Genomic DNA, 26,013 nt, shown 5'->3' with positions numbered 1-26,013 from the left:
CTGGAAAAACATCAGACCTGTGACATTACTGAACAAGTAGTATGAGATTTACTTCAATATGTACTACAACTGCTAGATAGAGAAATTGTACCTAACTGGTCATGAAAAAGGCTCTTTTTCAATCCTGACCTATAGCAGTTGCTAGAGATTTAAACTAAAACTTTGTCCGAACCTTCCACTCGGTGTTATAGAGAGGGAGATCACTAGGAATTTTTTAGTCAAGATTTGCTTCTTTCTGTATCTATTTCTTTGTTAAAGACACATGACAAAGTGAAGTTAAAGTATATCTGCATCTGAGGCAGGTCATGGATTCTTCTCTTACAGTGGTAGTAGGCTGGTGAAGATCAACATACCATATTGCTTGTGAGGAATAATCACATTTAAAAGTTTAGCAGAGAATTGCACTTCCTGCATGCCTTCATGCCCTTGACCCCAGATTTCCAGTACTTTAAAGAAATCCTCTTTGTCCCCATTACACTGAATCTGGGAAAAGCAAATAGGAGTGTGTGGTGGCATGCATCTGTAGTAATGAAGTGTTTGTGATAAACGTTGTTTACTTTACCTTGTTGCACTTGAAGCTAGAGGGTATAACACAACAGCTGTCTCAAAACAATATTCCTGATGCCGCTGAGCCTTGGACAGCTCGAGTTCATGGTAATTGCCATCAGAAGTCAGAGTGGAGCTGTCACACCAGGGATTCAATGTCTTTTCTAAATATAAGTTTAGGCTGGCTGGTAGTTCAGAGGAAGTTGTACGAGGCATGAAGTCTGGCACATCTGAGGATTGTCTGTACATTGGTTGCAGTGCCTTAAGTGTGTCAAGATAAGGGCTGCTCTCATCAGCCCCGTGTCCACCGCTGCAGAGTTCCACAGGCCATTTTTGCAGAGGAGTCTGCATTAAAGTTAATAAAGATTACACATAGAAAGGGGCAGTCTTTTCAGCCACTAATTTGTTCACACACATACACAAACCCTGCCAACACTGTTTCTAAGCAACTGAAACCATTTATAAATTCAACTCTAATTCAGGAAAGAGTTTTAGACAATAAAACTGGGAAAAGGTTTTGGAAAATACAAACCGATTCAAATGCAGCATTTGCTAAGTGGAACAGTTTATATGTTTGTGGTACCTTACCTGAGAAAATTGCTTATTTATTTGAAGGGAAGCTAAAATCTTTCTGAAAACCATGGGGAAATACTTTTAACCGGGACTTCTTTGTATGTACAATTCCACCCCATCTGAACTCAGCCTTCAGTTTGACCAGTGGAGCTCCCTGGAAGCCTCCCCTCCAGTCATGCTGGCAAAGCACTAGCTGTCCCGGAGGCACAGACTGCCAGACCTGGAGCAGCAGGAGCAAGCCGTCCCCATCCCCAAAGCAGCTGTGCTTGGCCCAAAAGCTGAGGAAATTTTCCCTTCCTAGACGAAAGGAGTGCTTGACATAGTGGGTTCCCATCATGGAAAGCTAGTTTCTTTTCTCACTCCAAAGCAAAAAGAAAGGGGAAACCAGCCCAAATCACACCACCATAGCTTTAGGACTTAGCGTGTAGCGATCCCAATGTTCACAGTGTGAGACCCAGCACAAGACACAAGTGGTGAGGTGTCCCTGCCAGAGAGCCCTGGAAGGTGCCCTGGCAAGGGTCGCTGACCCCCTGAGCTGCCTGGGTTGAGCAGGAGCGTGAATTAGAGAGTATTGCCTACCTGCTCACTGGCACGTTTGGGATATGGTGCTCGGGGGGATATATAAGCTTCCTCAGGATTACTGCTCAGTGCCATAATGGATGTCTAATTATAGGTCTTTCAGCAAAAGAAGCAGCCCCACAGAGATCTTAAGCGACTAGAATTTAAGTAGAGATGTTATTTCTGGGATATTATTCCCACAGGCCAAAGTACAGTTACAGTGGCATTTTATGTTTCCTCACACACAAAAAAAGTTAAATGAGCAAAGCGTAGGGTTTTAATTTAATCACTTAGGCACAGTGTTTCACCTTCTGCTTCCTCCTGGTAATGCCATTGATACCTGGGAAATTGTTTGGTCTGAACCTTCACACGACACAGGGCAAAGGGTCTGAGCAGGTACAGCCTGGCAAGCTTGATAGTGCAAGCTTGGGTACCTTCTTTGAAATCACCAGAAAACCTGATCCTGTATACCAAACAAACAAACAAACAAACAAGACCCATGCTATCCAGCACTCCTCCAAAACGGCCAAGGGAAAATAATTTTCCCTCCACGTGCAGGAGAACAAGTTCTTGAAACAAGTCAGAGGTCTCCTTTGTTCCTAATGAGAGCCTAGAAATAAGGCTAGCTATGCCTAGCCACTTCAAGGTGAGTGCTTCTCTGCGTGCATCCTAATAATGGCCAAGAAAAAGGTTTCCACAAGTTGTCCATGACTGATCTCTCCCCAAAAGATAAACCGTATGAGGAAAAGATAGGGAAAAACAAGCGGTCTGATTTCCAAGTAGGTGAGAAGCTGTTTTGCCCTCTCTAAAATATCACTTCCTTGGGCAAAGTGACAGAAAGATGGTACAGTCTGAAAGCTTGGAGTTGGCATGGAAACAGTCTGCCGGGGAGTGCGCACATTTCTGACTTGGGAATAAAAATGGGCAGAGTACACCAGGATTAGGAGCATTTGCAAGCTGTGCCTTGGGAATAGGCAGTGGAAGAAAGAATTAACCCATCAGAACTGAGGACCATGCCTTTACTTGTTTACTGATGTGTCTGCCTGGGATATTTTCAAAGTCAGAGTATTGTTTAGAGGATCCTTTGAGTTTACTCAGGATGTCATTGAAGCGCAGAAGGCCAAAGCTTGTACGTGTCCGACACATTGTGCTGTACTACTGAGAAACAGCATGCAGTAGGATGGTGAGAAGTCATTAAACCAGAGGGAAGACAATAGATAGATTGTATTTTCAGTCTTATTCATATAACAAATTCAATCCCAAAACACATGGAAGGGTTTTACAAAAGGAGATACAAATTGTGCATAAGAGCAGGCTTGTTCATACCAGCATGCCACTAGCTTCATGACACAAGGTAGAAAACATGGGACTGTGCTCAGCAATATGTTCAATGTCCTTTTGGAGCATGTGAACAGAGGGCTTATGTTTTAGCTGTTATGGAAAAATATCAGCTGCTGAAATGCAGTTACAAAAATGGGCTCTGGACTGTGCAACATGGCAGTGGCTCAGGTATTTAGTTAAGAAAGGGCAGCGGGGCTTTGGTTGCACAGCCACCCTGCAAGGATCGAGGTAGTCCTTTGTGGTCCTGTGCTCCCTAAATGCTAGCGTGATAGCACTCCCTTTCCCAAGAATCAAGGATCCTTCCCTAACCATAGATAAATAGGGTGCCTGTTTACTCATCTTAAATAGCACCGTCAGCAGTTTAATACTTCAAAGATCTTGCTAGGTTGCTGGCTGGGTGCCATCACCCTGGAGGAAGGATGCCCACATCACTTGGCACAGCTGCCTGTGCTTCTCTTTCTCTCTCCTCCAGTCATCAGTGCCAAACGTGCCCCTTTGGTGAAGCCCAGGATTTCTCCTAACACCATGCCTGCTGACGACACGCCACACATACAATAGCCTTTACAAACACAATTAATTGTCTCTGAGATGTACAGCAGCCTGGGGAGTAGCTCAATCTATAGCAGAAAAAAAACCCTGTTCCCTGAGATACTGGTATATGGGAACTAAGAAGAATGGATGTGAGCACTTTAAATACCAAGCCAGGTAGACTGTTGCAGAACTATCCCAACCCCCAGCTCCCTGAACACATTTCAAGGATGAAAGTGAGTGATTCATGAGCAAAGGGGGATCTGGTTGTGACCAAATATCCCAGTCCTAGAGTAAGCTGAGTATTGTTCTTAAAACCTGTTGGCTTTCCAAAGATTTCAATTTGTGTGACAGGATGCTGGATGTATTGCCCAAATGGTCTGTCAAATCTGTCACAGTGACAAGGAAATATTGTCCTCTTCTTCTTCCTTCTGAAATTCCTTGAATACCTGGTGCCAGCAGTTCAGCTGATAATGCAAAGAGGGATGAAAGCAGACAGCCTTGTCTAGAAGAAGTGACTTTTCAAATGGGCTGTGACAGGCTCCCTTCATCTTTCTGTAACATGTCATTTTGATGTAAGTAACAGACTGCAAATAAGCCCTTTGGTACAGCAAAGGCTACAACAGCTTTCATATTTTCACTAATTGTGAACTTTTACTTACTTGTTAATGTGCTAGTGACTATTCCATTACTCAGAATATATGGAGTGTTGCATTTCAGGCTCTGAGCTAGGATTTGGTTATTTTCAAGAGAATATTAAGGTTTCTGATCACGCTGCTAAGTACGGGTTTATGCTAGGGTAGTTCTGTGGTGCTTGTACTGGTGTTGTTTTGGTAGGGATGTTATACGACTACTTCCTTTGAGCACAGTGAACGCACACTGCTTTTATCTACATGATCATCTTTCATTAATTCTGTCAACTACCATAGTGAGTGCACTCTTTGTGTGTCGTGGCTCAAATCCAGATGCCGCCAGGATCACTGAGAACTTCACCGCAGATTTCAGTGGGATTTCACCTGCACAGCTGTGCCTGGTGCTCCACCTCAGGGAAGGAGCAGTCTTGTTCTTCCTCACATCCCAGGTTCTTCCTTTTAACTAGGTTCACTCAGACAACCCATGTATTCTCAAGTGTCTCAGTCCCTCCTAGTCTAGGGACCATGGTCTCTACCTGCGGCAGGTCTGGAGGCAAAGTCCTCAGCAACCACCCTACTTCACAAGATGGAAGCTCAGAGCATGGGACTGTGTGCGAAGATGCAGCCATGTCCCTCAGTGCCTTCCAGCAAACACTACTGGAGATGAAAGGTTTTAGATCTTTGATACAACAGAAACATCTCGAAAGGCCAGGGCAAGAAAGCCTACTAGAAAGCAAGACAGGGCTGACTAAGTCTGTTTTACTTAGGGCAGGCAAGCACCATCTGAGGTGTGACCAGAAGCTACTGCATGCCCACCATGGAGTTAGCACAGCAGAAGAAGTATCCCTGTGGCAATGCTGGCCTCGGCACAGAGGCTGATGTATGCCTTGGGCTTCACCTCTCCTGGCTTAGTCCCAATGTACGCTAAAGTAGCCTGGGGGCTGTTTTAACTTGTATGCAACTGTAAGGGCTCCAGTGGACCACTGCTGTGCACAGACAGGGTGTAGGAATGGTTACAGGTTTTCTAAGTTATTTGAAGCATCTATGGCAACTTGTTTGGCTGATCCATAGGGGGATAACTAAAGTCTACTCAGCTGCACATGAGCTCACCCTTCTGAGACAGGTCCAAGGCTTTACAAAAATAAACATGTTTACATAAGAGAGCAAATGTTTCCCGTATTTGTCGCTTCCAAGCTGATCTACAGCATTCAGTCTATCATGGGAATTATTCTTCTGCTTCAGCCCCTCCCTTTAAAGCATGATCCTACTATGCAACACAACAAACAAATTCTGCTAGGCTGCTTACTGTGCAGGCCCCACTCCAGCCTCCTTCACTGCAGTGTGCTTTCAGGATGACCTCCCTTCCCTGCAAGATGGCTTAATGGATAATCTTCCATAATGTGAGGCCAAGAACAGGAACAGGAGCAGCGCTGCACAGTGGGGTTGACATGTTGTGTTTGAGCTACCTAAGAATATGCATCTGATAGGTCTGTATGCCTCCTATAGGTTAGAAAAGTAGTACTAGTCCTTTCTGACACTGATTTCTGATACACCTATGAACAGATGTTGTCTTTCCCAGTGAGAAGAGACTCCTGTTTTCCAGCTGCAGCAGAGTCAGTGAGGTTCACATGCATACATCTCAGATAGTTGCATATACAAGCACTGCCAACGAGGGCTTTAGCCCAGGACGTCAGCGGTAAGTATGTGAAGCATGAGAGAACAATTACATTTGTGGCCCTCAGACTGCTTTCTTAGCTGCATGGTGATGTAACTCTTAGGCTGTTCCAGGTTTTCCCATGCTGGATGTTAAGTTAAGTAAGCAGACTGAGAACGCTCTAGCAGCCACGTTCAGAGGAAGCCTTACAGGTTTAAGTGCTTAACTTCATGGGTTTAGTTCATTCCCCCACTCCAGCTCCTATCCCAGACTTCCCCCGTGTTTACAAGCCTTTAGTGTTATTTTAGCTTCTCACTCTTGCATTCATCATAATCTGTGAAAATCCGAGTTGACATGATGACAAAAGTTGTCACATTGAATACATTGTTTACTTGGCTTGAACAGTTATTTTTATAGTCTCTCCAGAGAAAGTTTCTTATTCAAATTTGCCAGAGATACTCAACAAGTTTAACTAGAAACTTGGCATTTCCTCTTCCAAAAATTCTTCGAATGGTATTTTCCAGCAACAGACTAATTGACAACATCTTGCTTCACAGAGGCACACATCCTTCTGCATTAGATTTTCTCCACACATTCGCACCTGGAGTTTAGAGACCACCAGTTCAGCACAGCATTGCACAGCCGGTAAACACCTCACCTAGGAGGCATGCTGATCAATCCCCAAAATTCAGTTTTGAGTAAAAAAGAGATAAAAATTCTGCCAACTCATGGCAAGAGTGATTCTTCACACCCAGACCAAGATTTCTCCAGCATTCTGAGCTGTATATTTTACATACTGAATCTCTCACCAATTTAATTTTCCCCAAGGCTTTCATATTGTTCTGAGGGAAACAACAGCTACGATCCTTTCCAAACCAGTGGAACGAGACATCATGTTTGACAGGAAAGGCCTAAAATTTATGTTTTGCTTGCTTCATGCTTAGACTTTAATTTACCAAAACAACTTCTCTAAGAGGGGATAGTCCCTTGTTATTTATATCCACTGAACACCGCAGTTACCTGTGGGATCCAGGACTGTCTGCATCTGCCTTATTTCCGTATCGATACCTGCAGACATTTTAACCCAGAGGATGGGTAGTCTACTTTAAATTTTATTTGTGACCAATGAGGAATATCCACCCCCTGGAAATTTTAAGCTTGGCAATAATAATAGCTCTCACAAATTTGGGCTAGGTAGATTCACTAGCACCATAAAATATTTTACGATACATGACTTTGGCCTCCAGAAACCATGCACCAGTTTGCAAGATGTCTGCAGCAATCTCTATTAGAGAATCTCTATAGGGCTGCAAAACAATACTTCTAGGTATAGCCAATTGGTAAAGATCAGTGTGATTTGCAATGTACAGTGTAGTTAAGGTAAAGGGGAGTGAGGAGACAGGGTAATCCAGTGGCAGCAGCCATGATTTCAGGGTGGTCAAGAGATCTTGCCACAAAAAAGGAGAGCTCTGCATCCCATAAACACGTTTATTTAGATTATGAAAAATGTAAGGCAAGATCACCACTAACAGATGATCCAGCTCTACAGCAGGCAAAAGAAATGGCTAAAGAAGGTTAGTGGCTGGCTCTCCCACCAGCCACCAGGGAGGCAACAAAGCTGTTTATAAAAGAAAAGACAACCCCCCCCCCCCCCCCAAAAAAAAAAACAAAAAAAACCAAAAAAACCCAACCAACCAAACCAAGCTTTGTCATTCTACAAAGTCTCATCTATTCTGTTTCCAATTTGTAAAACATTTTAGGCTTTAAGGAGTAAACAATGTGTTTCTCCTTCTGGCTCTTCAAACAGCTATTGGATTTACCTTTCTCACCTCTAAGATGGTGCATTTACTGCGTGTCCTGCCTTGCCTCCTGCATCCTCCCAGTGCCTGGATGCCGAGCTGAGTGCAGGCAGCAGCGCCAGGTCCTCCCGAGCCCGCACTGCCCAGAAGCACTGCAGTACCCAGCACTAGTGTCGTGTCTCATTTGGGCTGTTTAGTTTGCTAAGCCACCCATGCCCTGTGCCACCGTTCTTTCCTCCCCACTGCTATAAATGTCTGTCCCTTCGTATATCACACAACAGATGTGGAGGCATTACATTGCTGGACATAAGTTTTTTTTCTAACTTGCCCTGCAGAAGCAACACACACATTTTTAACATAAAAGGTAGCTAATTAAAATATATCAAACTGATTTAGGAGGTAGTTCTCAAAATCTGTCCTGTTCAGAGGGGAGGTTACCCCATTACCTAACTCTAAGCAGCATCTCAAGGTCCTCCAGAAAGTACTGAAGGTGGTACTACCAGTATAAGCTAGTTTTGTGTGAGCTGATCCCGCCAAAGAGCAGGATTTCTCCATTTCAGACGAACCCAGCAGACTAGAGCTGACTTTGATGTACATACTAACTTTCTAATGAGGATAAACTCAAAGTGGTGTGGTCCCAACACAGCAGCTACGATTGAGGATAGCTGATGGATCAGACACACAGTCTTTCCCCCAACCTGTACCTCTCCAAAGGCATCCAGTTAGCACTGGCTTGCTCATGTGATGGTGTAAGTAGAGCCTTGACCTGTTTGTTAGACTCCTTTCAAAGCAGATACTTGACTCCAGCAATTGCTTTCTCTGGGTTCAAACCCAAGCAAGGAATAATACACCTGCAAGGCACTCCAGTCCATTTTTAATGCACTGTCTCTTGAGGAGAAAGCTAAACCCATGTATTTTCATCATCCCTGGGGCTTGATACTACTGCAACCTCTAGGACAGGGTCCTTTAAAATTTCACCACTTGTAGCAATGCAGAAATTCCACTCTATGAATGCCCTGACTTTCTGCTTAGTCAGTGTGACATAGTGTCAAGGATGGGAAATTTTTAGGGTTTGTATGAGATGGAAGCTTCCCATGTTTCTTCTGAGTTGTTGATCTTCAAAATACAGAGGTGCCAGCGCTGCAGGAGCAGTCACTACTTTATATAAAACAAGGCTTCTGAGAAGTTCACTGTCTATGCAAAAGCCATCCTTCAATATTTCATGCAGAAAAAAATACAGACAACACTAAACCATTGCAGGTTTACTCCGAAGAGAGTACCATCTCCTAGGCTCTACACATTACATATCACTCTGCTTCGCTTTTATGTTTCAAGATGGCAGTTCAATAGCATTAGTGACTCCCATTTTTCTACAGGTCACTTAAGGAGTTAACAACCTAATTTTAACATGGTTGATCAAAGAGCAATTGAATATCTGCAATGTATATTTGCTGAGGTCTATAGTTTTGTGTGGTTTTATTAAAATAGATGTTACCTATTATGACATCCTCCAGCAGTTTGAGCTTGGGGTTGGCCATCAAGTGACATACAAGATACTCAGAGAGGTTAATGGACAAAGAGTAACAATTTCTTCGCTCTTTTTAAAGCAGAACTGTTCTTGCCAGCCCTCACAACTGGAATCTCTCCTGACCATGCAAGTACGTTTGCCTGTAATACGTTGAAGTCCTCAAAAAAGAGATATTAGAATTTGAGGATGAAAGCAGACTTTTGTAGCAGAAATATTGCAAAGATGTTCTGCCAGAAAAATCTTTTTCAGCAACTTGAGCATCCGACTCAAAATAGCAGATCATGATGCTGGAGTCATTGCTTTCATCCAGCACCACAGTGAAAAGATTTGAGCTGGCATGGCTCAGCAGTCTGCAGGAGATACGATGACAGCTTTCTGAGGGTGCAGATTGCTTTTGTTCTCCAGATGAAAACACTCTTGCCATGACAGTCTCAACATCTACTTCACCAACCTGGCAAAGCAAGGGACATGGAGAATGGGAATGTGTTGCTATGGCATCACTGGAAAAACAACAAATTTGGTGGAGTTTATTCCAGCAGAATGAAAAACCCAGGGCAGTTGTTAGGCACAAAAGGAATGTATTTGCTGGTGCATAAACAGCAACACTATAAAATTGATGTATATCTTACAAATGCAAAATATTTTTTCACATCTTGGTAGCAATGCCAACAAAGATTATGGGGAAGGAGGGAGAAGAGCAAGTAAAACATTTACCACCTTCAAATATCTAGTAGCTTAATAGATGAGATTTTATGGTTTCTAGCAGATCCCTAGCTGACTGCGGAAACCTTATTCTCTCCACAACCTCATCTGGGGGTGCGTGAAAAAGAGCTTGTACACTCTTCAGTGAGATGCTCTATCCCGGATGGCTGAGGCCTTCATAAAAATATTCTGTTGCATTTTAGACATTCACCTCAAGAAAGCTGGGGACAAGCTGGAGGAAATCCAGGTAGAAGCACAGCCAGTACACTAGAAATCAGAGCTTAGTGGTGCAAGACTGGATGAGTTAGGACTGTTTTGCATAAAATACGATCAAGCTGAGACATGAGGTCAGACTCAAACAGCTAGGAGACTACTGCAGAGCAGAAGGAAATCAGCTGTTCTTCAAATCTATAGTGGGTAAGACAAACAGCAGCAGCTTCAAGTGAATGAAGAGAGACGTGCATTAGACATTAAGAGAAGCTGCCTAATACCAAGACCAGAAAAGCATTGGAATAAATAGAGGAGAGGAAATTGTGTGATCTCTGTCACAGCAGGTTCCCAAGACTCAGTTAGATAAATGTTTGCTGAGGTGGTGGAGAATGATTTTGTCTTAGTGTGAGACAGAAGGGTAGATTAGATAACTTCTTGAGGTCCCATCCAGTCCTTTTCTTTTTGGTGATTGAATTATTTGATAATGATAAGTATATAAGCACAGAACTCAGAATCACCATTTTTTTTACAGGATGCATTTTACCGTACTGATGGATTGAATTGGCAAAAGTCTATATAATTCTCTGTAAAATCTAATGGCTTTATAGTCTGATGGTTTTGCTGCAAAGTGTCTTGGAGGTACATAGAATTTTAAAGAAAGTACAGCTGAGAAGATGCAAGAATCTTGTTTGAATTAAGCTAATTTAATGTAGCTCTGAGACTTGTTTCAGTATAAGCTTTATTCTATTAATGTTACCTTATCATCAAAATCACTCCTGCAAAAATAGTGAGATGAAGTATAGCAAAAAAAAATCCATGCTGGCCTTGCAAAAGGAATTTCTATCTTAAAACACTTGGCCACAAATGTCACGCATATATCCACAAACTAAAAAGCTGTCAGATGTCATAGAAATTAAATACAGGGAGAATTAATTTTTTTCCATGTATAGTAATAAACTGCATGAAGGGCATAAAATGGAGGTGCAATATCCAAACCAGTAAGCATCTATTATCCATGTTTTCCAATAAAGGTCCATGCGAACTGAAGAACTGTTTGCAGTACCATCTGAATTGCAGGCAAGTTTAATCCAAGCAGAGCCTTCAGCCTCTCATTGCGCAATTATGGTGAATTCTTAAGTGCTAAGAGAGTAAAAAAATACTTGAATTTACAGCTGTAAGCTATTCTTTTCTTTCTTATAATCCTGATAAACATGAATTATCCATTAATTACCAAAAATTATTTTTAATCCTCTTAGAATTATGTTAGTTTTAGTGAGCTCTGCTTTCTGCCTTGCACTTCTGCCCGCAAGCTGAGTGGAGTGACACAGCTCCAACCAGACACAGGGTGTTTCTCCTCTGTCGGGACCTGCTGCGCTGCTTCCCAACAGCCCGTCTTCCCTATCCAGAGCCTGGCATATCCGACTTCACCCCTCATCTTCCTATAGCTAACCTATAGTTTCTCAACTGTGTGGGACCTAGTAAGACAATTTCTTTGAGCGCCTCCTCAGCCTCCTCCTCCTCCTGCTTCAGAAGTCTCTTCCTTACAAAGTCCAGATGTGCTCCACCAGCCTGCGGTAAGGTAGATTTGCGTTCTTGGCCACAAGACTCTCAGACAAAGCCATCCATGGCATGTCCAGCCCTGAAAAAAAACCCAAAACAAAGCAAAACAAAACAAAACAAAACCCACAAAGCACAGTGAGAACCTCCTCCTCCACAAGCTCCAAAATCCAGGGACTGATGAGTCAGCACAACCTTCCAGCAAGTTCTGCCTCTTCCTAGCCTAGAGGGATCCTAAATAGCTCTAACACTTCTGCCTAGCTCTGCTCTGAAACCCATTCAAACGTACGCCAACAGGGCTGAGAGCAGTGACTTGGACTAGCTCAAGTCATGGGACACAGGCACAGTCCTGGTGCAGGTATCAAATGTGTGCTTAACATTCCTCTATGGCCTGAAAAAAGACACAGAGAAGCAGAGAAGCACCCATCTCCTCTCAAGAGGGTACAGCCGTGCAACTGCAAAAACACTACAAGGGCCCCAGCGAGAGCAAATTAAGGTGCCAGTCAGAGAGGATTTGCTGTGGCACGGGGAATGGGCTGCAGGCATCACTCTTCCCAGGCAGTCCCTGTCCAGCCGCCAGTGCAGGCTCCTCTCAGCAAAGCAGCTCCTCTACATGCCCTGCTCAGGGGAAGGGCTTTTCTTGGAAAGGCACAACCCACCCAAGTGCCTCCTCTGCTGCGGTCCAGTTGCTGTGTTTCACCTGTAGTACCTGCTTTGTGTATGTGTCCCTCAGCCACCCAGCTCCTGGGTTCAGGCCATAATACCTATACTTCTCCCTTGGGGTGGTGTGTAACCAAGGTTTTGTCCTAACAGCTAGCTCTTTGCTCTAATTCTTGTCACTGTCCCAAGGCACTTGGTGTGGCATTGCAGAGCTTTGCCAGGGGAAGTGCAAGCAGCTCACTTTCTGCTGCCATGGAGCATACAACCCTGCTCTCGGTCGAGCAGTCTTCTCCCATGCCTTCAAGTAGAAGCTTGGCCCAGGTTAGGTTTAAGGCTCACCCTCTGCCCCATCCCACCACTCAGCGTGGGATGGTTGCAGTCCTGCTTCCTGAAGCTTCGGCAGCCTGGGCAATTCCCTTGTGTTGCGATTGCTTCCATCCCTGGAGCCCCCATGCATTGTGATTGTCTCCAGCCCTGGGGGCCTTGTGCCATTTTCTGGAGTCCTGTAACCCAGACCCAACGAGGCAACTGTTCCTACAGCTTGCTGTGGAGGGACCGGCAGGCAGGACCCCACCAAAGGGCAACCACAGCCTGTGCTTGGCTCTGCTGCCTTATAGTTATGTCATGTTCCCCACTCCTGTCCTCACCCTTGGTGCCCTTTCTCCAGCCCAGGGCTCCCGATCCAGACACCAGCCCTCCATGTCTCCTCCAGCTCCATGCCTAGACTTTTGCCCTGGTTCCTGCTTCTATCCAGCTTCATCTCTCCTCTCTGGCTGCCCTCCGGTCTTCATTTCTCTTCTAACCAGAGAACAGGGAGCCCTGTCCCACCCAAACCCTGGTATATAGGTGTGGCAGCACCTTGTGGGGTTTAATGCTTAGGCGGTGCTCAGAATAATTAAGGGGCCAAATGGATTCCTCCCACAGCTTGGCAGCCCCAGAAGAGAGGGGATATGCATACATTACCCCAGCAATCCTGCACACGGTGTTCTGACACCACACAGCTCCTGTTTTCATGTCATTCCAAGCAGCCTTTGACGGATACAGGTTTGCAGCAAGCAGACAGGACCTTTGCCATGTTGAAATGCCTCCAAGCAGCAACCACCCATGTTGGCAGGCTATTAAGTTTCTATAGAATTTTGACAAGCCTCCAGATGAACATCAAACCATCCCAAATCTCCTGAGGGGCTAAGAATGATAAAAAAAAAAAAAGAAAAAAGAAAAAAAGAAAGAAAGAAAAAAAAAAGAAAAGCCAAAAAAAATGATTTCACATGTCATTATTCCCTGCAGCTTTGTAGCTAATTTTGAATCTGTTGATCCTGGTGCCAATAAATATTTTATCTTTAAACTACCTCTGTACTCAGACTTGGTTTCATTCTCAGGTTAGTGTTGGTGGTTCAGCTAGCAAGTCAGTGATCTAACAGCACGTATAGAAGAGAGATTCGCCGTATGTATCTACCCGTGCATATTTGTTCCATTAAGCACAACCTCACACGGCAGCTAAGTATTTCTCTGGGAAAGCTTCCTTTCTCAGGAGAACGTGGCTGCAGCACCAATATACGTGCTAATGCACTGCCCCCCAGTGGAGTCGGGGCCGGGTTTAGGAGGCTGAGCCTTGCAAACCTTCCCTTGCAGGGTGGGTGCCTAAAGAAAACACTCACGGGACATATAGTAAAGTGAAACGTGAAATTAACCCTTCGTGAGGCAGTGTTAAATCTGTTCAAAGGTGTTTTATGGAGAGGATCATTCACATCCGATTTTAAATTTGCAGCACAAAGTGATGCTGTGCCAGAATACCTCCTTTCTCAGCAAGCACTGCGCTCAGAGGGAGCAGAAGGTCTTCAGATGCTTGTGGATGACACTTCACATTTCAGAGCTTCTGAGGGGAGCTATAGGAAGTTCTCTATTTTTAAAGAATAGCCAATTCCAAAATCCCTCGAGGCTGATGAGGTGTTGCACATAACTATTAAAGCAGCTGGAAGGAGCTGCATTCATTCAGTATACCATCCTTCATCATCCAGTAGGAAAATGTGTTCTGGTCTGTAACAGAAAAGATTATGTTTCTTTGATCATAATAACGTTTCTGGAGATAACTTTAAACCCTCTTAGCGGCTCCTTGTCTTTCAGACTTCTTAGGACTGTCATTGCTTCCTAGAGGTCCCTTTCCTATAAGCATTTGGATTTTCCTACAGCAACACCGAATATTAAAAAACCTGAGGTTTGGTTCACAGTTGCTGTCAGACTCTTGGCAGGTCCAAAGACTCTTCTATCAAAAAAACCCCAGCTTTAGATGAATATAATTTTTAAAAATGCATGCAACTGAACATCTAGGTGGTAGAAATCAAGACCATAAGACCACGATGTTCACCATTGCTTTATTCTTTTCTGTGTTATCCTCTTCACTTTTCCCACAGTCCTTTTCCACATTTTCATCACATCACCTCGGTATCAGGACATGGTAATGCTTCTGAAACCACATCTCCACATTTTCTTGTGCTTGTGTCACTGGAATGGGATGAGGCAATAGATGTGCATACGTGTGATAAAAATATATTTTGCTGCTCACAGCATAGTCGGATTGTAGCACCATAAAAGGCCTCTGAATCAGCTCAATGACCAGTTAATGGAAGTGGGGGAAGAAGAAATATAAAGCCAATGTGAAATACAGTATATTGGAAGAGAACGTGTGGGCTAGGCTTAGTCTTCAAGCCAGAAGGAGGCAACTGCCTCCCCCAGGTGACTGATGGAGGCAGTCATGAACACCCTCGTAGTGCATGTAGGAAAAGCAGCATCTGGCATAGCACAAAGAGTATGGCTTCCTTTCTGTACATGTATTTTCTGAACACCCTATAGGCTTGCCTTCCAGATCATTAGTTTGCCAGCCTGAACCCCCTCCTCTGCTCCCAGCTTTGTCTGTGCCTTTTGGGGTGCTTGCTGTCAGGTCAGCAGGTGGCAAAGCCTGACCTTCAGACAGTGTGGGGTGACCAGCAATCTGTGCAATGGTTTCCATTTACCCCCATTCTCAGGTTGCAGGCATCCAGGCTGAGGCACCAGCAGGATCCAGCTACATGCCTGCCCTGGGGCAGCCAGCCTGGTGGGAGACTTGCTCAGCTACCGGCAGAGAACAGCCCCTGGACACCGCTGGCCCCCTTCTCTCAAGATGGGTGCTAGCAACCTGCTCTGTCTCCCACTCAGCCTCCGCAAGCTCCTCTCCCTCATCAGACACCTCTCACAGATGGAAAGGATTTGGGCTGGTTGGACTGACAGTCATTCTTTCTTCTCATGCCCTGCCTTGTTGTGCTTGCCTCGCCTGGTTTCGGCAGTCGCCTGTGGGGCTTGTGGGGAGGGGGGAGATGGTTTTTGTAACACTTTTGGCTGGTGGTACACTAATCCTGAAAATATTGTTCCCTGCCCATCTACACTTGGGGTCAATAGCGCCAGTTGTTTTGTTAGTGGGTTTTGCACAAGACGTGCACCTATGTCTTCTGTAAAAACATAGAAGAAATAGAGACATTGCACAAATTAGATGTGCAGTACAGTACGACCTTGGTAGGTAATAGCAGGCTTCTAAGTTATCCTTGACAAGAAGATTTAATTCCTAAATCAAGCAGGTACCATGGGCTGTCTGAACTTCAGTAAAACATTTGACACTGGTATACGTAAAGAAGGTGGGAGAGGTCCAACAGGCAAAACTTCAGCAAGCAGAGAGCTATGGACGGGTCGTGTCAGAATAGCAATTACTGAACTGAAAGCTCCTGCCTGGTCTCTCAAAACCAGTCTTATTTAAGTGTCCTGAAGTTGCAAACAGGATTGGCTGAGCGTGCCAAGCTGGAAGGCAATGTCCATGCTGCAATGGCCAGGATGCAGTCACAAGGTTGCTGCTTCGTGGAAAGGAGGTCAAGTGGTTGCTCACACACGTTTGCACCTTGCGTGGCATCACTGGTGGTGGTGTCTCAACGTTCTCATGAGGTGCACGATGGTGGTGGAGGTGGGAGAATAGGCATGGAGAGAGATGTCTGTTATTAGACCAAATGACAGACCTAGAAAAAATAAATGTATCAGGCCTAGTTCCTTCAGTAGGCCCAGAAAGCAGCAGTAAAAGCCATGCTAAATGCAAGGTAGAAGTAATCACTCTTGGATCAATCTTTCTATGCTAATCAATCCCACCACATAAGAGAAAAAGGTGGTTAACACCTGTGGTGCATGGCGGGTGTTACCTGGGAGCAAAGTGATGGGCTGTAAGCTCCTGCAGAGGGGAAAAAATGAAGAGGAGGGAAGAAAAAAAAAAAAGGTCAGTAGCACCTGTGTTATATTTTTAACACTTTATTACATTTCTGGTATTTTGTAATTAACCCAAGTTAATTGCAAGCTCTTGGCTTGCACACTTTCAGCCCAGAGGATAACCAGTTTTTAAAACTAGCTTGCTCCCTTGAAAGGCTCTGCTTGACATAGCCTACTAACGGGTTTATCAGATAAGGTACTACTAGGCTTAATGCATTCCTTAATTAGGAATGTAAACACGTTCATTAAAAAAAGAAAAAAGAGAGCTTTAGAGAAATTATTAAGAGATTTTATGATTATCGACTTGAAAGATAAAGTATTCCAACAGGGAAAGCCATTTCTTCCTCCTTCCCTAGGAGCGGAGGAAACCTACTTTCTAATTGTAACCCTACATGACACGTTAAGCACAGAGATTTCCCTCCACTGGGACAGTATCTGATCCAGGCGGAACAGAGATGTGAGGGATAGCCAGCCCCTCTGAGGGCATGTGGGTATAAATAGATGCATTTGTGAACACACGAACATGCAATTTCTATAGGCATGTCCGTATCATGGGCTGTGACTTCAGCTGCTGTTAGCCGAGGTGGTGGTTGCTCCTCTTTTAGCCTGTACACGTGGTTGTTGGCATAAATAGCAACCTGGCAGGTCATAGCTTGCAACTACCCACGGATACGAGGGATTTGTTTGCTCAGGCATGTTCCTCTGCCTGGTGTTGGACCGGGAACTGTGTTTTGGCCTCTATGCCCCATCCCCTCACTGTCCCCCTGGGGGGACCCACGACCACAAGATGGGTGGGTGGATGGGGTGGGAGGCGGGGGGCTGCTCCCACGTACCACCCCGCATCCCTCTGCTCAGGGCACAGGGGCCCGCAAGCCCTGGCTGGTGCTGCGGGCACCCCATGCTGTGCCCCCCAACCGCCTGTCCCCTTGGGCACCCCCAGCATGGCTCCTGCTCGCTGTGTGGCCCCTGTTCCCGGCGGAAAGCTACCCCTCCCCGTGCTCCCTCTCCCTGCTCTTCCCAACAATGGTGGCCCGGGCAGCTTGGGATGTACTTTTGAATTTAAATGCAGCCAGCCTTTAATTTACAAAAATAATAAAACCCCTTCAAACAGAGTTATGTAAAAAGTAGGATAATGAAAAAACTGATGTTTGTTGGCAGTGTGTGTATCCCTTTGTCTGCGAGACAGAGGCCTGTTGACAAACAGGAAGCTTTTCTGGGACTCTGAAGTCAAGTACCAAAGTATAAACGGCCACCACCTAGCACTGACTTCATTGCATTTGCCAAACATGTGAAACTCTTCCACTGTTGCTCAATGCACTTGTACAAGGAAAGAAAGTTTGTGGCCAGGACCCTCCTGAGACCTCCTCCCCTGCGCAACAACCTGCTCAGGGTTGCCTTCAAAGGTGCCACTGTGCCCTGCTGCAGCCCCCTCCCACAGAGCCCCAGCTGTGCCTCTGAGATGCAGTAATTCAGATGTTTTCATGTAAACCGTGGAAAAAACAGAACTGCATGCTGACCTCTCTAACAATTTTCTGGCTTTTAGCTAAGAGATGCAGATGTGCTGCAGAGCTAAGAGCAGACATTATTTATGGATGGTCACCATGGGATTTACCATTTCAATAAATTCTGCTGATGATCAGTGTCAGATTTCACCTCAATTTCTTCCTGTAAAGTATTTCTAAATTACTCCACCTCTGTCCTGTCCATCAACCTTTATTGTATTAAAAAGATGTAAGTCTGCATGGTGCTAAAAATCTTTCACTTCCCAAATACTGGGAGATTTGAAGGTACTGGGCAGCTCACAGGATCAGACACTGAGAAATGGAAACAAGGTGTGAGCTCAAATCCTTACTGATCTTAATAATGCAAGCTAAGACTCAAACTGTTCTTATTAATTATCTGTCATCCAGAAAGCATAAAGCCTAGTAAAAAGGAAAAGGTGTTAGAAAAACATCATCGTTGCTTTGGTGGTTTGTATTTTCCTAAAAAGCCTTTAATTTTCTGCTCCAAATGGGAAGTAATGCTTGTCTTAGGAACTAAGGAGAGCTTCTGAATCTAAAGTCAGTTGTTTTCGTACCAGCAATTTTACTTCACACCTGGAAGCAAAATGCCAAAATCAAGTTTCCTCTCCTTCAGGTAGGGGCAGATGGGGAAGCTTCTCAGGAAGCGGTGATGGAGAAAGCACCGAGACAATTCAGCACTGGGACGACCTGGTAGATGGTGAATGGCTGTACTGTTGTTTGTAATTCTCACCTTAGAATTACTAGGCTGGGGAGTCTAATGTGCTCATTTGCAATTTTTCATGGTGATGTAAGATCCGCCTTCCAACTATTTCCATAGAAAACTCAGGTGCCCTTCGGCAGCTGCGAGCTGGCAGTGGGGCAAGCTCGCCTGGGCAGTAGAGCAGGAGCTCTCCGGGGAGAATGAAGCACAGCTCTGCTGTGCCTCCAGCATGCTGCTCCCATTGCTGCCATTGCCAGTGCTTCTTAAAAGAAAAGCCCAACCCCTCCTAAAGCAAATAAGTAAGCATGCAATCCAGAAGGAATAATATGCCAGTTGTAGCACTTCCCAGCAGACGTTGGGGAGACTGAAAACAACAGGGAAGTCTTCATGTAAATCACTTTAGAAAAAATCTATTTTCCAAGAGATGGAAAGCAAGCCTCTCCCACTAGAAAATCTTCATAGGGACCAGCCCAAAAAGCCAAGATATTTTTCCCCATTACAAATATAAGGTTCCTGATTTTTTTTTAATTGTGCATCACAGCAAATCCCTAATTTCATTCCTTATTTATTTATTTAATTATAGAAAACAAAAGAGATCATGTCACCTAGCCTAAGGGTTTGGGCAGCCTTTTGACTGGGGAGGTATGAGTACCTGCTCACATTTTTGCTCTAGTATTTTCTTGTTTGTATAGAGCAGCACCACCCGCAGCAGCCTCCATGGCAGGAGGTCATGAGTGCCTTTTCTCTACTGCATCATTTTCCCACCAAAATATTGGCTTTTCTAGCAGGAACATCACTGAGGTGGATGCGTTGTGATGGCAAGTTGTGAGATCAAGGAATTACCATTTCCCTGACCAAAAAGCTGTCTCATGATCACCCCCCTCTCACCTCCCCGGGTGGCTCAGGTCACTGGGACAGCAGGGTGGGGGGTTTGCCTGTGAGCCATGTGCCCTGGGAGGACTTTGGGGTGGGGATGAATACCGCCACGTTCCTCTGGTAACCCTGGCCTGGCAGGGTTGGGTTTTGGAGGGATGCTGCTGGCAGACTGGTAGATAAGACCAACATCAGCCTAGAGGGAGGCTGAACTGGGGCCATACCAGTAGCAAGGGAATCAGGGGGCAGCTGGCTCAGCACCAGCTGGCTGTGGGTGCGCTGGGGCCAGGCAGGGAGACCTCAAGATCCCCTCAGCCACGACACCTCATTAGTGCTCCCGTTTCTGCAGAAACACAGGCCAGCCATGCAAAGTGTGTTGAAAAGAGCCTTTCCTTCTTTCTTGCTTTTGCTTTATTCCTGCATCATAGTCTCTTTTTTTTTTTTTCCCTGAAAACCTTTTCAGAAAACTGCTGGCCCATCCACATGAGAGCCAACACATGTCTTTATATAAGGTGAGAAAGCAGATTCGGATACACCTATCCAGATGTAGTTTCCAGATAAACAAATCTGTAATAGGTAGATAGCTCTTCACTAGGCTTGATTGCTCCCACGTCCTCAGCACCCAGTGTCCCCATTAACAAATTAAAGAACCTTTTATGTCCCCTCTTGTCAATGCAGATCTCACTTGAAAATATCTTGTTTCTGTGCCCAAGCAATGAATTCTTTTTCTGACAGAGTTGCCAGATCACAGGGGCAATTAAAGTTTTATGCATAGCTTGAGCTGCTGTCACTTCCTTTTGATGTTTCAGGTAGAAGGAAGAATGGAGTTGTATCATTTTAGTGCTTTTTACATCTCTCTCTGAGGTAATTCTTAAGGTATTTGCAAGGTCAAAGCAATAAAACACAGATACGGGGAACAGTGTAGTTCACGTTGCCCTACAAATGTAATATTGTTCTGTGCAATATTTTTTCACAACAATAAAAATGGTAACCAAGGCTACAAAATAGTTTTCTTCATCATCTCCTTGTTTCCATTTGCTCATATTTCTCCAAGTTTATTCTCTCCCCGAGCTTGTTCTGCCATCATTGTCATTCAGTGATGGGCTCAGAGAACCCTATTTTCTCCTGAAAGAAAAACTCAGACCGCATCTTTTTTTCACAAGACCAGAGCCAGACTGAACTCTACTGCTGAATTCTGAAACCTGTGAGGCCCTGCAGTGAGGATTATGTGTTTATCTCAGTTAAGGAAGATTTAGCAGCATCAGGAGCATACAGAGATTGTCTGCTGAGCCCATGCAAAAAACTGTGATGATCTGTGGTAAAGGACGTTCGCCAGGTTCTTCTCATAAACCCTGGGAACTCCAGGCAAGCACTGGGTTTTCTGGTGGCACCTGTGAAGTACATACAAGCTGCCCACATTTGTTTATATGAAAGCATTTGTCCCGCGTTCTGCTGTTGTTAGTAGTGGAGATCTTGGGTGTGGATTCGTGTTTGATACCAGTTGGCCAGCCTCTCAGGAATTATATTCATAACCACAGTCCCCGTCAACCAAACTGCTTCTTAGAAAACCCAGAAGACAAATGCATATAGAAGTATCAAGGTGGTGTTGTCCAAGACAGCAGTTGCACCTTTCCCTCTCACAAAGTCAAGTTTTGTGTCCTTGAATTATGTGATATTTAGCTTCATTAGTGATGCAAGAAATGCAGAGACATCAAAAAAAAAAAAAAACCACAAAAAACAACCCACCTCTCTGTAGCATTAAGAAAGATGTATTTCTGTACTTCAATCCATAGGTTTGTTTTCCTCCTTTTTTCAACCACATTTTTAAAAAACAGAAGATTTATGGTAGGAAATTACCTTTTGCACTGTGTCAGTTACTGAAGCCACAGAATTAAAATAGCAGCAAAGGTCATCCATCAAAAGCTGTGAGCTTTAGCTTAGACCACCAGCTGTGGTAACCTCATTGTTTGCACTTTTCCTATATTTAGTTTCCTATATTTCCTATATTTACTCCATTTACTCACAGATCCTGTAAATACCATAGCAGTGCTACCTTATCATCTAAGTAAGTTATCACTTTCAAAGGCTGACTGCCATGAAGGGTGCTTTTTCTCTTTTGGACAGCATGAGCTAAGCATTTTCTGCCTGGTGATTTATTTATTTATTTGTATCTACCAGTTCTTGGTAATAAATCCCAAATAACATATAGAAGAGCCTTTTGTCTGGGAGGAGAAATATTTGAGTAATAGGGTCCCAAGTACCTCTTTTCTTATGCCCCCTGGCCAAATTTGTGCCTTGCATTCTACTGGAGAGATGCTGAGACAAGGAGTCTCTAGCATTTCTTGCTGTGATTGCCACTGGGAAAATAGTCTTCCTTTTCCTGTCAGCTTATGTGTATATTCTTAAGAGATATTAACAAATATGCCCCAAAAGGCAAATATGGCTGTAATTAGCAATCCCCTCTGGTCATGACGAGGCTTGCTGCATGTTGCACACCTGATCCACAAAGAGACAGGTCTATGTTTCACACCTCCTCTCCAGAGACACCCACATGGCCTAAACAAAAACATGAATCAGGGTCTGTGGAGGGCTTGGCAGATGAGCTGCTGGAGATCCCAAATTGCTTAGGAGCAATTGCGTGGTTCCAGCAAAAATAGACCTCCAGCTCCTTCCTGCTCGCCGTTGCATGTTGTCCCACAGGAGAGAGTCATTTGCTTTAGTCAAAGCATGGCAGAATATGAGGGAAAGGTGCAGCATCTGATCATTTATTGAGAACTAATTGCTTTTAATGATTAGGGGCCTTAATAACTGGCCACTTCTTTTTCCTGCTTCTTGGCAGAGGTTGGCTGATTGTCTGAGCTTTGCATGTCTTTACAGATGTCAGCTAGAGACAAAAGTGATCTTAGCACTAGAAGATGCCTTGTTGTGTGGATGGGGTTAATGTGTGACAGATAATACAGTGCAGGTATAAATTAATATACCTGAAAATTGACAGCAAGCCCAAGAGCAGCCTGGCATATCTTGGTAGATACCTTCAGGTATCACTCCAGCTGATGAGTTACCTATGGCCCTACTGCCAGAAACCTCCTGCATCCACCTTCCCTCACTCCTATGTTACAAAATTAAAGTTTTGTAAAAGCATTTTGGATTTTAACTCCAAAGGAGGCGAAGGAGGGAAACCAACGGAAAATTACACTGCCAGTTTATGGCAGTGTGCTTGAATAGGGGAATGAACAATTAAATTGAACTTTTTGGTATTCCAATTTGGGGAAAAAAATCTCCCCTGGAGTTCTAATCTGGCCATATTCAGCACTTTGAACTGGCTTTTCCAGTTAAAAAAAAGCATTTCCCATATGCTTGACATATTGCTGTGTATAATGATGGAATGCAGGGAAAAAAATGTATGTTTACATACAAAACATACCCCCACATGCATATTTATATTGAGGAAAAAAAATATTTTATGTATGTATGTACAGCTTGACACTTCCAACATTTTATGTAAATAAATGCCAAATGGATGGAGAAGACTGTATTATACATTAATGGGCTACACTTCTTCATTTCCATTTTTCAAATCTGGCTATGATTGCATACAAGTACCTCAAACAGCAAACATCTGGGTGGCTTGAAATCAACTGAAGCATGTTTGTACTGTGAGACATATTCTTACTGTAAAGTTACAGATTCAAGCTTTACAAGTGAAATTTTTGGTGCTGAGCAACCTCAGACCCAGTTTACAATAAGTATGATCATTTTGCAGTCTGAGTGGGGACGCAACCTTAATAATATTCATATTTAAAGTCTAACGAGCTCTTTTATAATTGGGGTTCAGTTTAACAGACGTGTGTTAAGACTATAGCCTTGGAACTTTTCCAAGCAACTGCACTGTCATAGCCAAAGCCTTCGTCCAACTTACATGTTTGACAGTTTATACAATTGCATGACTATTTTCTGTCTCTTACCTCCAGATTTAGGACAATTTATCTCGGATTCTCTTTTGTTTCTAGGTTTCAAAGTGCAATTTCCTGCAGAAACGAATATATTCATAATTCAGGTTGTCCACCCACCCACCCAGTTACCTGTCTCAGCTAGCCCAATTGCTGGAAGGAACATATAAAGCAAGTTCATAGCTTAATGCTGGAGTGATATAATCTTTGCTTAATCAACTTAATGTTTAAAAATGTAAATGTTAGCAGCTATCTCAAATACTAGAGTGCTGCTTTCATGTAGGTTGTATGCTTGAATGTGGCACAAAGCAGTAATTGTACTTTTCTGGGAGACTAAAAGCCTTGCAGTGACTGAGGCCTGGAAAAGTTAAAGAGTAGTTTACAACTGCTAGGACCAAAGTGTTGCAACTGTATCTCAAACATTTGCAATTTGAAGCTGTAAAATCCCTAGGGCATATTATGTGCTGTAACAATACCATTAAATATGTTGTATCATGCTAACGAAACAATTTGTGCCTCCTTTTCGTGTCTCTTTTTTCCCCTTAGAAAGAAACCCAGTACATGAATATGTAACATTAGCTTTTATTTAAAATTATTCATTTGAAGAAATGAAATAAATTGGCACATGTGTTTATAACAGAGATTGCAGCTTTTCTTTTCCCCAACCACTGTAATAGCACTTAAAATAAAAAGTTGGCTTCTTCCTTGGGTTTAACCTCTTATATCTGCAGTTTGCTTATCAAGAACAAAAAGTAGCCGATGCTCCCTACAGAAGGCAGCTCTGGGCTTTCTTGGTGGATCTGCAGGAGCCGTCAAGGAAGGCGCAGCCCGGGCATGCTGATTGCCCACACTGCTTGCCATCAATTCATCCCCTAGCTCTGCTTTGGCCTGCTCCATCTAGATCTTTCCTAGACAAATCTGACCTAGTGGGGTTGAGCACTAAGCGGTATGGACACAAGCCAGGCTACTGATCTCCAGCCCTCTGTCATTTGGCAGCCGAGACGTAGCTTTCGGTTCCTCTGTGGGAGGATTTCTCAGCCAGCCAAGAAGTGCTGGGTCTCAGACCTGGTTCCTCAGCTTCCACAGATTTTTATAAACGTTGCAAGACTGGACTCCCTTACACCACCAGGCTTCTCAAAGAGAGGAAAGAGATGTGCAGTCAGGGTGTGTAGCGCACGCATGTGTGTGTGTGTGTGTGAATGCACGTGCACATCTCCCCCCTCTTTGTTTACACCTCTGGGCATCGCTCTCATGCAACCCTTGTTCTGCTTATGAGCCTTTCTGTTCTTGTTTTGGCAACACATGCAAATATTTACTCACATCCATAAACAATCACCTATTCTATCTTTTCAGGTAAAATATCAAGACAGCATGTCTCACCTGGGTGAATGTAAATGGGCTCACGTGTTCCCTTTTCTGGTGGTAGGTATTTATATTTCTGTATATGTCTCCCCAGTGTGCAAAGATAACTGGGTTCTGCTTGGGTCTTTGCAAACATCTGCCAATTGTCATGGCACAGCCACAGATGACACAGAGACTGAACCCCAATGCAGGGATCGATTTCCATTCAATAAAACTGGGCGTGTGCTGCTTAAACTGAGGCTGCTAAGGAAGAGGACGAAGGAGAAGAAGCTAGAATGGAGCAGAGGCAGAAGATGCTGGAAGAGCCGATTAGGCTGGGTGTCACACGAAGCACAGCCTTATCATGGTTGAGGCCTGAGGCAGCACATTATCTCAGGTTGTTATAATTGACCCCCACGATCACATTTATGAAGGCTCATTAGAGCTAGGAGGGGTGAGGGTGCAAACTCGGGCATTTGTTGTGCAGGAGAGTGTAAGAATTAATAGGCTGGGGATCACGGACTTCAGTATTTCAGGGAGTGGGTTTGCCAGCAAGCATGAATGTCTATGCTCTGAGAAATTCTTAGAAGGACCAGATTGCTGAAAACTGTATCTGCCTCCATCCCGTATAGTGGCACCACTTCTGTTTCTGAGCTTTAGGGGTGTTTCATGCTACAGTGCTGGTCCCACCACCTTCTGAGCCACAGCAATGGGGCAAGGCAGGGGGGCTAGGCATGGGGGATGAAAGCAATGGAAGTGACAGTGCTCTCGGTGCTCTCTCATGACAGGTCTCCCTGGTGTACTCTGCCAGCGCTGAATACTCCAACTGCGGCGAGAACGAATACTACAACCAGACCACGGGCATGTGCCATGACTGCCCCAAGTGCGAGCCGGGCGAAGAGCCTTACATGGTAATTTCAGCTTCTTCTGCTGGTAGGGGGACACATATTGAACACCAAATGCAAAAAGCAAACGCTGTGTTACATGGTGGTAATATATGGATAGGAGAGAAAATGGGGAAGGACAGAGATGCTTAAGCGGGAGCACTCACGCCTGCAAG

The 26,013-nt window shown here is 44.3% G+C and overlaps 1 protein-coding gene across 2 annotated transcripts in view; it reads left to right on the top strand.

Moving 5' to 3' along the window:
* Positions 1-26,013, top strand: part of EDAR (ectodysplasin A receptor) — a 73,361-nt gene that overhangs the window by 21,686 nt on the left and 25,662 nt on the right. For both annotated transcript variants that reach the window (XM_005228650.3, XM_005228649.3), the window contains exons 2-3: positions 24,966-25,034; positions 25,742-25,864. In XM_005228650.3, the coding sequence (XP_005228707.1) occupies positions 24,984-25,034; positions 25,742-25,864 (174 nt within the window). In that variant the 5' untranslated portion in view covers positions 24,966-24,983. The remainder of the gene's footprint in view (positions 1-24,965; positions 25,035-25,741; positions 25,865-26,013) is intronic.

Source organism: Falco peregrinus, chromosome 4 (genome assembly GCF_023634155.1).
Source record: "Falco peregrinus isolate bFalPer1 chromosome 4, bFalPer1.pri, whole genome shotgun sequence".
Lineage (NCBI taxonomy): Eukaryota > Metazoa > Chordata > Aves > Falconiformes > Falconidae > Falco > Falco peregrinus.
The sequence above is the reverse complement of the archived record's forward strand: the minus strand, read 5'-3'. Positions and strand labels throughout refer to the sequence as shown.